Source organism: Trachemys scripta, chromosome 16 (assembly GCF_013100865.1).
Source record: "Trachemys scripta elegans isolate TJP31775 chromosome 16, CAS_Tse_1.0, whole genome shotgun sequence".
NCBI classification, from domain to species: Eukaryota; Metazoa; Chordata; order Testudines; family Emydidae; genus Trachemys; species Trachemys scripta.
Genome location: NC_048313.1, coordinates 9,883,625 through 9,897,952, shown reverse-complemented (window position 1 = coordinate 9,897,952; position 14,328 = coordinate 9,883,625). Strand labels below are relative to the sequence as shown.

General features: G+C 64.5%; 1 protein-coding gene across 1 annotated transcript; it reads left to right on the top strand.

Annotated features, from left to right (window-relative positions):
- On the top strand, positions 1-10,688 carry IL6R (interleukin 6 receptor). Its single transcript, XM_034792677.1, has 10 exons — positions 1-182; positions 3,660-3,899; positions 4,242-4,365; positions 5,174-5,355; positions 6,656-6,816; positions 7,657-7,801; positions 7,901-7,944; positions 8,368-8,443; positions 8,823-8,931; positions 9,816-10,688. Exons 1-10 carry the CDS (start codon positions 110-112, stop codon positions 10,027-10,029), a joined length of 1,368 nt encoding a protein of 455 aa, XP_034648568.1. The 5' UTR covers positions 1-109; the 3' UTR covers positions 10,030-10,688.
- Positions 10,689-14,328: the final 3,640 nt, after the last annotated feature.

The window sequence follows — 14,328 nt, the reverse complement described above, 5'->3', positions numbered from 1 at the left end:
GTGCCGGGGGAAGCCCCGGGAGCCGCGCCCCGCGCACGGGCTGGCGGAGCCCGAGGCAGAGCGATGCGCGCTGCGGGGCGGACGCCGGCAGCCCCCGGGGCGCAGGAAGATGTGGGCGCTGCGGGCCGCCGGGGTGTTCTGGCTGCTGGTGGCCGCCGCGGCGGGGCCCTGCCCGCGGCCAGGTGGGTGCGGGGCCCGGGGGGCGGCGCGGGGGGCTGCGGGCGGCGCTCCCTGCGGGGCTGCCTGGAGCCAGACCCCGGGGGAGATTGGGGCTCCGGGCAGCCGCGGGCGGGGGGGGTCCTCTTTCGCCCCGGGAACATTGCACAGATGGGGGGGGCTGGGAGCCAGGACTCCTGGGTTCTCTCCCCGGCTCCGGGAGGGGAGTGGGGTCTGCTGGGTTAGAGGTTGGGCTGGAAGCCAGGACTCCTGGGTTCTGCCCCTGGCTTGGGTAGGGGAATGGGGGTAGAAGCCAGGACTCCTGGGTTCCGTTCCCGTCTGAGGGGGAGGGAGGGTTAAGACTCCTGGGTTCTGTTCCGGGCTCGGGGAGGGGAGTGGGGTCTGGGGGGTCAGGGGAGTGGGGTCGGGAGCCAGGACTCCTGGGTTCCGTTCCCGGCTCCGGGGGAGGGAGAGGGAGGACTCCTGAGTTCTGTCCGCGCTCCGCGGGGTTGGGGAATGGCCGCGCCGCGCGGTGTTTTCAGTCGGGGCTGAGATTTATTTACTCCTGGTTCTTCCCCGTCCCGTTCCCAGTGACTCGGGGGTGAGCGTTGCCCCTCCCCCCGGCGTACTTCTGCTGGGACCCCCCCGCAACCTCCTCCTCTGTCCCCTGAACGACGAGGCCCCACCGGGGGCTCCCCACGCGGGCCGGCTCCTGCTCCCCTTCCTGGCCGGAGGTCCCTGGGCTGAGCCGAGCTGGGGAGAGGCCCTTAACTCCAGGGCTCCCAGCTGGTGTTGCCTGGGGGCTGCCCCCCTCCCTTGCCCGGTGCCAGGGCGCTCTAGGGGAAGAGCTGGTCCGCGGCGGGGGGGGGGGGGCATGGCAGCCTGTGAGCGACCCGTGTGCTCTGAGCCCCCATCCCAGTCGCTGTGCAGCTGCCAGGGGTGGGGAGCGCGGCACAGGGAGCACCCTGCCCCGGGCCAGGATTGGGCAGTGGGGGGACCCCGTGCTGCAAAGGGGGCACCAGAGGAACTGGTGTGGAGCCCACTGCAGCCTGGGCAGGGGGATGTGGGCAGAGGCTGCTGCCGCTCTCACCCTGCCCTTCCCAAAGCCGGCACAGACCCCTCCCCCCCAGGGGGCCAGACGGGGGCTCTGGGGGCTGCAACGAACTCTGCACTTGTAGGAGGGTAACTTGGGGCCAGGCTGGGGGGTGCCCTTCTGCCTCCCCACTCTCAGCCTGCATGACCCAGCGCCACCCCACTGCCCCCGTCGGCTGGGCTGCGCCAGGCTGGTCGGGCCAGCACAGAGGCTCATGAGTGGGGCTTCCCAACTGCCCCACATCTGTGCCTGGAGTCTGGGGTCCTCCTGCCTGCAGCCTCCGAGCTTCCCTGCTCTGGTGTCTGGCCGTGGCCACCCGGGGACCGTGCCGGGGCAGCGGAGACCCCGGTGGCAGTAGTGGGATCTTGCCACACAAAGACCAATGTGCTGCTGGCTCTGGGGAGAGCCAAGAAACGAACCCAGGCGTCCTGGCTCCCAGCCCCCCACTGCTCTCCCCAGGGAGGAAATGAAACTTCTCAGCGCAATGGGGAACTGCCCAGGCCTCCTGTGTACCGAGTTGCTGCTGCTGGGCAAGTGAGGAGTGGGTCCCTCGGGTGCAGGCCAGGGGGTGCGGAGCTGCCCAGCCCCTGGCGCTGGGTTTGGCTGGGCTCTGAGCCACCTGCCGCCATGTGCGTCTCCCCTGAGCCTCCAGGCCTCGCGTTGTCACTGGTTATTGATACCCAGGGCGCCCCTCGGTGATGTAAGGGTTAAACCACCCGGCGGGGTCAGGACCCCAGCCCAGGGGTCCCAGACGGGGAAAAGGGCAGTTCTGGAACTGCCCAGTCGTGGCCTCCAGGGCCCAGGAACTCTGCCCCACGGACCCTGGGCACCAGCGTGCCTGTGCCGGGGGCGTTTGAGGGCCTGGCTTAGAGGCGCCCGTGCAGGGTCCTTGAGCCAGGCACTGCACAGAGACGGCTCCTGCCCCAGAAGCTTCACCTAGGGGGCCGAGGGAGGCAGGACGGTTCCCCCGGCTGGATCTTCAGGGAGCTGAGGGCCAGGGAGGTGCCGGAGCTGCCCCAAGGGAGCCTGTGACAAAGCTGGGAAGAGAACCCAGCTCTCCTGGGGCCCAGCCCAGTGTCGGGTCCCTTCAGTGGAGAGGTGTCCCCCTCCCCCTGCCCGGGGTGCCCTATTACCCCCAGTTTACGGGGGACAGGGGGGTTGCTGCCCAAGGCTCAGCCCGGATTCGACCCCAGCTCTCCTGGGGCCCAGCCCAGTGCCTGGTCCCTTCAGTGGAGAGGTGTCCCCCTCCCCCTGCCAGGAGTGCCCTATTACCCCCAGTTTACGGGGGACGGGGGGGGGGTTGCTGCCCAAGGCTCAGCCCGGATTCGACCCCAGCTCTCCTGGCTCGCAGCCCCACGCATGGGGGGCTGGTCCCTGTGGCGCAGGTGCCCGGCCCCTGGGATTAGCAGGCAGCCGAGAGTTCTCTGTGCTGAGCCGGCCGGTTGCGTAAGTGGGTTCGGGTAGAACTGGCTGTTCCCGGCAGGGCCGCGCAGGCACCGGGCACCGGGAAACTGGAGTGTTTGCTTTCGCTATTGACATTTGTGGGTTTGCAAAAGTCCCAGCTCCTGTGAACCCGGTTGTGTGTGTGTGTGTGTGTGGGGCATGTAAGGGAGGGGGACAGGGGGGAGCTGTCCCCCTCTGACCGTTACAAACTGCCTGGCCCAGCCATGATCCAACTGAGAGAAACCCAGCTCTGGCCTCATCCCGGTGCCGGTGGTGACTGTCCCAGGGGTGGCCTTGAGGTTTAACCCTTTGAGGCCAGCAGCCTGGGCCCTGGTCCCATGGGATTGCTGTGCACGCTGGAGCCCTGGACACCCCTCCCCCTCCTTGCTGCTGGGCCCCCAGCTTGCCAGGGAAATGAGGAGGGCCCAGGCTGGGGCATGGCTGGCCGGGCCGAGGGCTCTGGGGCTGGGAAGGGGGGATCTGCTGGTGATGGGGCCCGGTGCAGTGACTTGGAAAGAGGTGGGTGAGGAAGCGAGAGCTCAGCCAGGCCGATGCTCATTCAGGCTTGTCCTCTCCAGCAAATATTGACACAGGCTGGTTGTCTCCTCCGGCAGGGAGCCCCTGGGCAGTGTTTCCTAGGAGCCGGGAAGGGGGCCCCTGGGAGCGGGAGCCTCTGCCCTCCAGCCTGGTGGGGAGATGGAGGGTCAGCACCACCATGGCACACAGCAGCCAGCGAGAGTCCTCTCCTGTGCACTCATAGCCTGGTCAGCTTGTGGCACCCAGGGAAGGTGGCAATCCCCATGGAACAGAAGGGGAAACTGAGGCACAACAAGGTTATTTGCCTAGGGTCATACAATGAGTAGTGGCTCAGCTGGGCATGAAACCCAGGAGTCCTGCCCCCCCCCCAGCTCTAACCCCTAGACTGCACTCCCTTCCCTCTGCATTAATGGCCCTTCCCCTCCTGCAGCCCTCCCGCCTGACACGGTGCTGAGCACCGTGGGAGCAAACGTCACCCTGCCCTGCCTGCAGCGGCAGCCGGAGCCAAATGGCACCGTCAGCTGGAAGCTGGAGAACCAGGCTGGGAGTTCGGAGCGCGCGGTGCTGGGCGCCAGCCTGCTGCTGCGCCGGGTGCAGTACGACGACTCGGGCAGATACAGCTGCTATGTGGGCAGCTGCCTGGTGCGCTCGCTGCGGCTGCTGGTGGAAGGTGAGTCTGGCTCGGGGCAGGATGCCTGTGGCAGGGGCTGGGGGGGCATGTCCGGATCCATGGGCGCCAGGACTGGGGGGGTCCCGCCGTGCCCGCGGGATGCTGCAGCAGCGTCCAGGCCAGCAGGCTCTCCTGTAGGGTCCAAAGGCTGCATCGGGCGAGCAGCGTAACGCCGTACCCGGCGTGGGTCGGGACGTGCCCGGCTGGCGTGGCTGGCTCCCCTTCTGCCCCCTGCCCGGCTGGCGTGGCTGGCTCCCCTTCTGCCCCCTGCCCAGCCCTGCAGCCACTAACCCCTGCTCACAGTCCGGGGGCTCCCCTCACCGCAGCTCTGTCTGACTCCAGAGCCCCCAGAGCCGCCCGGCTTCTCCTGCTACCGGAGGAGCCACGTCAAGGACATCCTGTGCGAGTGGCAGCCGCAGCGGAGGCCGTCGCCCCGGACCAGGGCTGTGCTGTGGGTGAAGAGGTGGTGAGAGGCCTGGGGGAGCTGAGCCGCGGTTGGGGCTGACCCTGAGGCCCTCGAGGAGCACGTGGGGGTAACCCCACCTGGGACCCAGCCCTGGAGTTAGCTGTTAGCCATGGAGCCAGCCGGGCACGAGAGCGAAGCCAGGGCAGGAGTTGGTGCAGGCGCGGGCAGCATGGCTGGGCTGTCGATGCCCGGCAGGGTCCCCCCACCCCCAGCAGCTGGCTCTCCGCGAGCAGAGCTGGGGCCTGCTTTCCCGGCACCAAATTGCCCTCCCACCTTTCCGGGTGCTGGATGGGGGGACGCCACGGCAGGGTTGGATGTGGGGGTCCCTTGGGACTCTCTCCCTTGGCCGGCAGCGCCAAGCCCTGGGGGTGGGGGAGGAGTGCTGCTGGCCTTCAGATCAGACCCAACGCCGAGGGCTTGACCGTGCCTGCTCAGGAAAGAGCCGAGCGCCTTCTCCCAGGCGTCCTCCCCCCATGCCCACACCCTCCCTACTTTCAGTTCCATACAGAGTTCTTCTCCTCTTCCTGTTCGAAAGCGCGGCCCTGCGGCTGCTCCGTTCCCCCCCAGAGTGGCTGCAGTGCAGCACTGTGTGCAGGGAGCCCTTGGCCGGGGGAGATGCCCAAGTGGGGCGGGAGGCTGCTGTTGCATGTTGCAGGCTGGGGCAGACCCTGCTGTGACTTTGAGCTGATGTCAGTAGCTCTGCCGGGTCCTGGGGTGTTCCCGACCTGGGGACGTGGGTGGGGGGCGGTGGCAGGGCCCACTGGCTGGGTGCTGCGCCTGGCCCTGAGCCGTGTTCCCTCCCTGGCAGGCTCACGGGGGAGAACGCCACGGAGCAGCGCTGCCGCTACTTCCCCAAGGTGGAGAAATTCACGTGCAGGGTCACGGTGCCGCCCAGCGAGGACGACACCTTCCTGCTGGTGTCCATGTGCATCAGCAACGGGGCGGGGAGTGCGGTCAGCAAGGACCAGGTCATCTCGGCCAACCGTGTCTGTACGTATGACCCCCTGCCCCTCCTGCTGCCCCCCTTCTCCCCACGCCTACCCCACTGCCCCTCCCCGGAGCTTTGCCTGCTGCCCTCCCCGTTTTCCAGCCAGGTCTCTCTCCCCATGGGGCTGCTGGGTGCTGGCGCTGGCTGAGTCTGCAGAGACAAAGCTCCCCCATCCCTGGCCCATCTGCCATGGCAACCCCCTGTAACGATGCTGGTTCTGGCAAGACACAACTGAGAGTGCCAATTCGGGAGAAATTGCTCAAAACAGGGCAGTTACAGCCCAAGGCTCGGGTTTCTCCACCTCTAAGGCAAACCAAACCAGCCAGACTAAGAGGACTTTGGTTTCACCCCACTGGCTAACCACAAGTCACACAAGCAATCTCCTTAGACACTCCAGTTTCCCAGTATCCCCACCAGCGCCACTCGTTATGGGGACAAATGGTTATGAAAACCCAACACCCCAGTAAAAGAAAAAAGGTTCCCCCGATCCCAAAGGACCAAGCCCCAGACCCAGGTCAATATACAAATCAGATCTTACCCACAAATCACGCTGCTGCCAATACTTTAGAATCTAAAATCTAAAGGTTTATTCATAAAAGGAAAAAGATAGAGATGAGAGCAAGAATTGGTCGAATGGAATCAATTCTATACAGTGATGGCAAAGTTCTTGGTTCAGGCTTGTAGCAGTGATAGAATAAACTGCAGGTTCAAATCAAGTCTCTGGAACATCCCCAGCTGGGATGGGTCATTCAGTCCTTTGTTCAGAGCTTCAGTTTGTAGCAAAGTCCCTCCAGAGATAAGAAGCAGGATTGAAGACAAGATGGAGATGAGGCATCAGCCTTTTATAGTCTTTTCCAGGTGTAAGAACACCTCTTTGTCCTTACTGTGGAAAATTACAGCAAAATGGAGTCTGGAGTCACACGGGCCAGTCCCTGCATACTTTGCTGAGTTACAAGGCGTATTTGCCTTTTCTCAATGGGTCCATTGTGTAGCTGATGGTCCTTAATGGGCCATCAAGCAGGCTAGGCAGAGCTGACACCAACTTGTCTGGAGTGTTACCCAGAAGCAGAGCTCAAGTTTGAAACACAGACCGTATAGAGCCAATATTCATAACTTCAACTACAAAATTGATACACACATATAGACAGCATAATCCTAACCAGCCAACCATAACCTTGTCTTAGACACCCCATTTGACCCCCTTTATACAAGATTTGGTGTCACTACAGGACTTTGGTTGCAACCATGTTCTATACGGTCCCAGTTCAAGTCAATAACGTGACCCCCCCCCTCTCCTGACAGTAAAGCCGGACCCCCCAGTGAATGTGCTGGTGGACCCGGTGGAGAGCGCACCCCAGAAACTGCGTGTGAACTGGACGTATCCGCCCTCCTGGGACCCTAGGTTCTACCGGCTGCACTTCCAGGTCCGGTACCGGGCTGAGCGCTCCCAGAGCTACATGGAGGTGAGCACCCCCCCCCCCATCGCCCTGGGCTCCCCGCCCCTGCCAGGCCAGCTCCACGCATGCCCCACCCTGCAGCTGCTGGGCAGGATGGGCTCCCCCTGCCACAGCCCCTGCCCCCCAACTCCCGTGCCTGGGCCCCTGCCCCTAGAGCTACAGCATGGGGAGAAGGGCCCGGTGCATCGCGTTTCCCTGTGGACAGGGAGGGTGCTGGGCTAGAAAGGAATGGGGGGCTGTGATGCTTCCCAGGGGTACCCCGGGTTCGGAGGCGCCTCGCTAGCATCATAACACACATCCTAGACTGAGCCTGAAAGTTGCTAACGGGATGTTAGTACGGGCCAGGAGCAAAAGCTGCCCCCGATCCTCCCAGCGCACCGCAGCCAGGCAAGGCTGGGCTCTTCCATTCCTTAGCGAGCCTGGGTGCCCCTTGCGAGCCCAGAGAGATCCGGGCAGTCCTTCGAGCCTTAGTCACAAACCGACCCCCGCCGGCTGTGGGGTTGCTTCTCTGGAGTCTATGAGCTCCGTTAGCATCTCCTGCCTGCCCGAAGGGAAGATGTTCGCCACCTGGTGACCTGCTTGACTCCCAGACCTCCCGGTCAAGGGACCCACCTCCTCCCAGAGGATCCGGATGCCCAGCAGAAACCTCCCCTGCCCCTCATCAGTGAATTATCCTAGACAATGGACTCAGGGGATCCCTGTAAAACTCTGCACCCCCGGTGCCCTCTGCTAGTTGGCATCACGAGATTCCTGGGTCACAGGGACCCGGGCTGTCCCAGCTGGGGAGGAGGTGGGGGGCTGTGCCAGTGCTGGTGCCCATGGTTTAATTCTGCCTGTTGCTTGCAGATCGGTGAGCTAAGAGAGACGTCCCTGGTGATCCATGATGCCTGGCACGGTGCACGGCACAGGGTGCAGGTGCGGGGGCTGGAGGAGTTTGGCCACGGCTCGTGGAGCGAGTGGAGCCAGGAGGCTGTGGGCACCCCGTGGACAGGTAGGACTGAGCGGGAGGGGAGGGGTTCTCTGGGTGCCACCCCCCCTTCGCCCCGATTCCCAGGGCTGTTCCCTCACTGCTGCTGTCCTTGGATTGCAGATCCCAACGGCCTCGAGTGGCAGACAGGATCCTACAGCTCGCAGGTAAGGTAGGCGGTGCCGGGCCTGCCTGCCCGTTTGCTAGGGGCCCGTGGGCCCCGGTGGGAGGGGGAACAGGCCTCAGGGCTCAGGACTGTATGTGCTTCACCCAAGGGCTCTGTGCCCTGGGGGAGTAGGAGGGGGACATGCCATGTGTTGGGGGTGGGGGGGAGGACGGGGGACATACCGTGTGTTGGGGGTGTCACAGGCGGGGATGGGGGAGTGGGACGGGGGACATGCCGTGTGTTGGGGGTGTCACAGGCGGTGATGGGGGAGGGGGACGGGGGACATGCCGTGTGTGGGGGGGTCACCGGCGCGGATGGGGGAACTGGAGGGGGGACAGGCCTTGTGTTCGGGGTGTCGTGGGTGGGACTGGGGGGACCCTTTGTCCCTGTTGCTAACCCCCTCTCCCCCATCTCTCTCCTCCAGTTCCCCTCGGATTATGATTTCTACAGCGACGCGTTCACGGGCCCCCCCGGGCTCTATGGCACAGAGGGCGTGAATGGTAATGAGACCCCCCCCTTGCCCCCCACGCTGGTCTGTCAGGCCCAGGGCTCCCGGGTGGGCAGGGCTGTCACACCAGGGACATGCGGGGTGATCCAGAACCCAGCTGGCAGCATGGACAGAGAGCCCTGGTCAGCTGCCTCAGGACGGTCCAGCCCGATGGGTGGGCCCCAGGCTGGCTGTGCCGGCCCACAGGAGGTCTCGGTCATTCTCCAGGGCTCCCCAGCCCCTGGCAGCAGGTTTCTGGCCTTTGTAAAGCCCTCGCTGGGAGGTGGCGCAGAAATATCCAGCCCTGCAAAGCGAGCAAGAGGGGAGCGGGGGGGGGGGCAGTCTGGGCCTTGCCGTGCTGGTAACGATGCCCGTGTCCCCTTGGTTTGCAGTGGGGGGTCTTGGTGTCGGCGACCACTCCACCGTGCCCCTGTACACGTTCCTGGTCACTGGAGGGAGCCTGTTCCTGGGCACCGGCCTGCTCGCTGGCATCGTGCTCAGGTGAGACGCGGCCGGGCCAGCTGCCACTGGGCCTGCGCCCGGGCTGGTGCCGAGGGGTGCTGGGCCCCAGGCCCCTGGGTGGGGTGATGGCACCGGCTGGCCTCCTGGGGAAGCACTGAGGGAGGGACAGTCACTTTCAGCTGGTGCCCCCTGAGTCGGATCTGTTACTCCGGTGTGACTCTGGAGTGACTCCCGGGCACCAGGGCAGGACCGAATCTGGCCTGCTGGACTCAGCCGAGTTCCTGCCGGACTTACCCCTGTGTGGCCAAGAGAGGCCATCTCCATAGAGCAGTCCGGGGTCTTCTGGTGAACAGGAATGGGCCCCCTGCCCCCTTATATGGGTGGCCACTGCTGGCCCCAGCAGCTCTCTGGGGCTGGGATCCTGGTCTCCCTCCAGCTGAGAGACGCCCCTGAGGCCCCTGGCAGGGCTGGGAGAGCCCCCTCCAGCCCCGCTCATGGACTCCTGCTTGGCTCTCCACGGGGGTCCTTTCCTGAGCCCTGTGTGCTGGGGAACCCAGAGGGGCTGAGGGGCCCGGGCCCTGCCCCCAGCACAACTCTCCCCCTTCCAGCTGCGAGTGACTCACCCAAACGGTGCGGTGCGGGGCTCGGGCGAACTGCCATGGGAGCAGCTGGGTGCTTCTCGCTCTCTGTGGCCCCCAGTCACTGATTTGCTGCTGACCCTTGTGCCACGGAGAGCTGCCCTGAATGCTCGTCTCACAGGCTGTTACTGATGAAGACTCAGTGGGGCTTTGCCCCCTGCCTGCCCCTGGGGAGAGCCACGGGCCTGGGGCAGCCACGGTGTGGTCCCGGGGCCAGCAGGGATCGGGGTGTCTAAGGGGTGAGCCTCCAATCTCTGCCCCTTCCTGACCTGCTCTGTGTTCAAGGTACAAGAAGAAATGGAGGAGGGGCTCCCTGGGCCAGGGCAAGGCCAGCGCTGTGGTCCAGCACCCCTTGGTGCCGCTGGCTCCTCCGAGCCCCACGTCCCCGCTGAGTGAGGCCCCGCTCCTCTCCCCTCCGGCGTCGCCAGGCGCCCCTGGCAGCGGGGACTTCGGCCCCTTCGACGTCACCAACATGGATTACCTCCTCGTCCCCCAGTAGCCGGGGAACCAGCCTCGCCAGCCTGCGACGCAGCGACCACCCCATCAGGCGCCAAGGCAGGGGCCCGACCTTGTGGATTGGCTATAAATAGCCCGGCCCTTAACAATAGCTCCCTCTGCCCCCGTGGGCTGGAGCCGGTGCCGGGCAGCTCCGGGCTCCCAGCAGCCGTGGTTCCCGGGACTCTGCTGGAAGGAGTCAACCTCTCTGTCCTTCCTGGGAGACGGACCCGCGCCCGCTGGCACCTCTCCCACGGTCTCCCCCAAGCAGCCGGAGCCAGCGTTTCCCGGCATGCCTCGTGGCGGGGTTTGGACAGTGTTTGGCGGTGGGTGGGTCCGGCGCCCTCGTGACGCAGCGTGGAGGGCGTCCGATGGGCCCACTTCCCGTGGAGGGTGGCAAGGGCTGGCGGGGCCCCAGTTCCGGGAGAGGGGCATTAACCGGTAGAGCCGGGCATTCAGGGCACTGCCCCTCGGCCAGGCGCTCGCCAGGGGAAGTCAGCTGCAGGGCTGGGGTGAGGACCAGCAGCACCCCGGGCTCCAGTCCGAGCCAGCTGCAGCCGCCCCGTCCGAGGGGGCAGGGGCACCCGAGGGCCCCCAAGCTGTGGGATGACTCAGGGCCTGCCACCGGGCAGCTAGAGATGCAGCTCCAGCCCACTGCCCCCCCCCCCCNAAGGCCCTGCACCCCCGGCTTCCTGCGATTCCCCATGACTCTCAGCCAGCCAGTAAAGCAGGTGGTTTATTTAGACAACAGGAATACAGTCCAAGACAGGTCTTGCAGGCACAGACAACAGGACCCCTTTAGTTAGGTCCATCTTGGGGTCCCAGGGGCACCACAGCCTCATTGTGAGGGGCAGAGACCCGTCTGGGTTTCCTCCATTACCAGCCAGCTCCTGAAACTCTCCCTCCCCCGCGTCTCCTCCCCCAGCCTTTCTCCTGGGCAAAGGTGTCACCTGGCCTCTATCCCTTCCTGGGTTCTCATGTTACATGCTCAGGTATCTTCCCTCGGCCAGTCTCCCATCCCCCCATGCAGACTATCCTAGCCCCACTCCCCTGCCTTCCCAGCCAACACTCCCCACTCCGCATTCAAAGGCCACATTAAGGACAGTCCCAGTTCCTCACAACAAGCGAGCCCGGGGGCAGCAGCCTGGCCCCTGGTGCTGCTGCTGGGCTCGGGGGCCCAGGTGGGTTGATGGGGAAGGAGGTTTGGCAGGAGCGAGGGCGGAGGCCGGACTAGCACCATGTAACCGCCCTGTCCTCGAGCCTCTGCCTTGATGGGATTGACGCTCCTCAACCACACGCAGCTCGGCCCTGGCCCCATTTCCTCGCGCCGCCTCGGGTCAGTGTGTGGGGCGGGGTGGGCGGCCGTGCCCCGGGTTCTGAACACGCCGTCTCCTTCCAGGTGAGCGAGGACTGGAAATACGTGGCCATGGTGATCGACCGCCTCTTCCTGTGGATCTTCGTTTTCGTCTGCGTCTTCGGGACCATCGGCATGTTCCTCCAGCCGCTCTTCCAGAACTACGCCACCACCTCCCTGCTGCAGCTCAACCACGGCCCGCCCAGCTCCAAATAGGGCTGGGGGACGGCTGGCAGCCCTGCCCTGTGCGCGCGGAGCCATCACCCCACCACAAAGACAGCGGCCTGGCGCACGTGACTGGAGCACGCAGGCCCGGGGGAGTCCAGGGAGGGGGGTCTCAGGGCCTTGCTGCTGTTTTCAGGCCTGGCTCACGCTGCTGGGGGGGTGAGGGGGGGCTCCACGTCCGCCCCATTGAGAGCAAAGCCCCAGGAGCTGACGGAGGAGACAGGCCAGGAGCCGGGCGCAGCTCGAGGTGCCCCGGCCCTTCCTGGGAGGGACAGGACTGCTCCAGCAACTGCGCTTGGGGGTCAAGGAGGGCTTCCCTCCCCCCAGGGATAGATTAGCGAGGCCAAATGGTCCCCACAGTAGCGCGGGGTGAGCGAAGCGGGGCCAGGTTGCATGCGGCCAGGGGCAGGGCTGGCCAGACACGTCCTCTGGACTGAGCCTGTCGCTGCATTCAGCCAACTGTGTCCCTGGAAGCTCGGGGGGGTGGGGGGCGCTGCCCGGGGCAGCCTCAGATGTCCGCTGCTGCTTCCAATGTCACCGCAGCCCAATAAATAGTCACACGGACTCGGGGGGAGGGGGAATTTGTTTAAAACTTGGTTTAATTTGACCCCCTTTTTATTTCTAAGCCATCCTCATCATGGGGCGCCCCGGAGCAGGGGAGAGGCAGGGCCGGGAGGGCACAAGGGCTGCAGTTCTCCAGGTGGACTGGGAACTTTAACACGGGGGAAGAGCAGCGTCCCTGTCTCGTTGCGATTTACACACTTAACGCCGAGCCAGAGCGCACGTGGGGCCACTGCACCTGGCCATGCCCCGGCGAGGGCTCTTGTGCCACCGCAGATCACGATCAGGCTGCACCAGGCTGCTGCGTCAGTGCCAATGCCGGTGGAAGATGTCAGTGAAACACGGGCGCGAACGTGCAGCAAAGCTGGATTCCACCAGCGTCCTAGAGGGTGTTAAAGTGCCACGTGCTGCGAGGCGGCGCACGGGGCAAAGGGAGCCAGGTTCAGCTGATGCCACTGGGACTCCCGTGGAGCGAGAGTGATTATTACAGCCACGAGCCAGCTCGATCGAGATCCTTGCAGACACACCCAGGAGTCGCCTGTGGCCCCAGTTTCCCTCTGCAAGACTCCGAAGGTGGCTTGTCAGATCTCAGTGTTACTATCAGTCCGTGGGTGAAAGCTCCCACTGCCTGTTCCTTCTGCCAGAGCCCTAGGGCCATCCCCTCCCGGGTTCCAGCTCTGCGGTGGGGCGAGAGGCAGCAGATACAGCCGCAGCTCGATTAGGAACCGTGTCCAGGCCCCTGGCTGGTGCCCTGGAGCGGATGTGGGGTGGAGGGAGATGGACAGTGCATGTGCAGAATGGAAACCCAAGGCCAGTGCCGCGGTCCCTGGGCAGGCAAGAATTTGCCTCCCCGGGGGAAATTTGAAATCAAGCATCTCCTATAAATAGCGCTAATCCTCCAGGCTGTGTGGAAGGGCAGCACGGAGCAGAGGGACAGGCTGAGCACATCCCGCTGCTGCAAGTCTTGCTCCGTAAACAATCCCAGCTAGTCATTTCTCAGCTTTCCCTCCAGCCAGGCACAGAGGGTCCCGGCCTGCTCCCGAAGGGCCAGAAATGGCCACTTACACTGCACCTGCTTTGCCCTCCAGGGGGAGCGGGACTAGATTTGAGGGGTATTTCAAATCTAAAGCTGGTTGAGGCTGGAACTGCCGTGGCAGATGAGTCCCCGCGGGCCGGAGACCGCTGGGTCTACCCACTGGGCGGTCAGGATCACGGTCCCACCCCCTGACCGCTCAGCCCCGGGCTCTGCCGCAGAGCAGATCAGGCACAAACCCGCTCCTGCCTTTGCCCGGTGGTAGAATCCGAAGTCTTGGGGTTCAGCCGGAGCAGAGCTCTGCGGTGCCAGCCTAGCGGTCGGGGGCGTGATGGCTCAGAGCGGGAATCCAGCCCCACCTCCGGCTGCAGCACAGCGCCTTGGCCCACGCCGGGAGAGAGACGGCAGCGGCACTAGGCAGCCAGGTGGGATGCTGCCTCCATGTGCCCTAGACTGGATGCGTGAAGGCAGCTCCCGTTCTCTGCCTACTCCCGCCCCTTCGCTTTAAACGGCGGATCAGTCATGCTGTTGGGTTCTACTTCTAACTCCCCTCTCCCGCCCCCCAGACACGGGAGGGGGCAGTACCAAGTCTTTACTCACCGGGTGCGTAACAGGGTCCCTTCATACCATGCAATGGGCAGCGGACAGGGTGAGCTCTGCTCGGGCAGCGGCTGGGCACTTCGAAGGAGTCTCTTTAGCCCCTTTGCATCATGTTTTCACCGAGTCATTTTCAAGTCCCCCTTTGCTTAGCTCTGAAGGCACCTGGTTTCCCAGTGGTTAGTGGGACCCCATTAAAAATACAAGAGTGGCTGCTGGGCGGCCACGAGGCAAAACCCTGCGGCAGAGCAATAGCCGTGGGCTCTGCAGGGGGGTTGAGTGACACCTGCTCCAGTTGGCTGTGACCAGGAGACCCAGGTGTCAGCCGAGTTTTGCTGTTTTCCTTGGTTTTCAAAATGGCCTAAGCGTCCGTCCCTGGCCCTACACCTTGCACAGCTGGTCACCAGCATCTCCATGCTGCTCCGAGCAAAGCGAGAGCCAACGGTGCTCCAGGCTGGGGTCTGTTTCGAAGGGGGGCTGTAACTGTTCTGACATGTAATAAAACCGCTCTTGGGCAGGACAGTCTGTGTCTT

Bases quoted from the DNA above. Each gene is read 5' to 3' on its own strand.
- IL6R (XM_034792677.1), top strand. From the start codon at position 110: ATGTGGGCGCTGCGGGCCGCCGGGGTGTTCTGGCTGCTGGTGGCCGCC. The intron at 3,900-4,241 runs GTGAGTCTGGCT...GTCTGACTCCAG, and splicing joins GCTGCGGCTGCTGGTGGAAG to AGCCCCCAGAGCCGCCCGGC. The intron at 5,356-6,655 runs GTACGTATGACC...CTCTCCTGACAG, and splicing joins CATCTCGGCCAACCGTGTCT to TAAAGCCGGACCCCCCAGTG.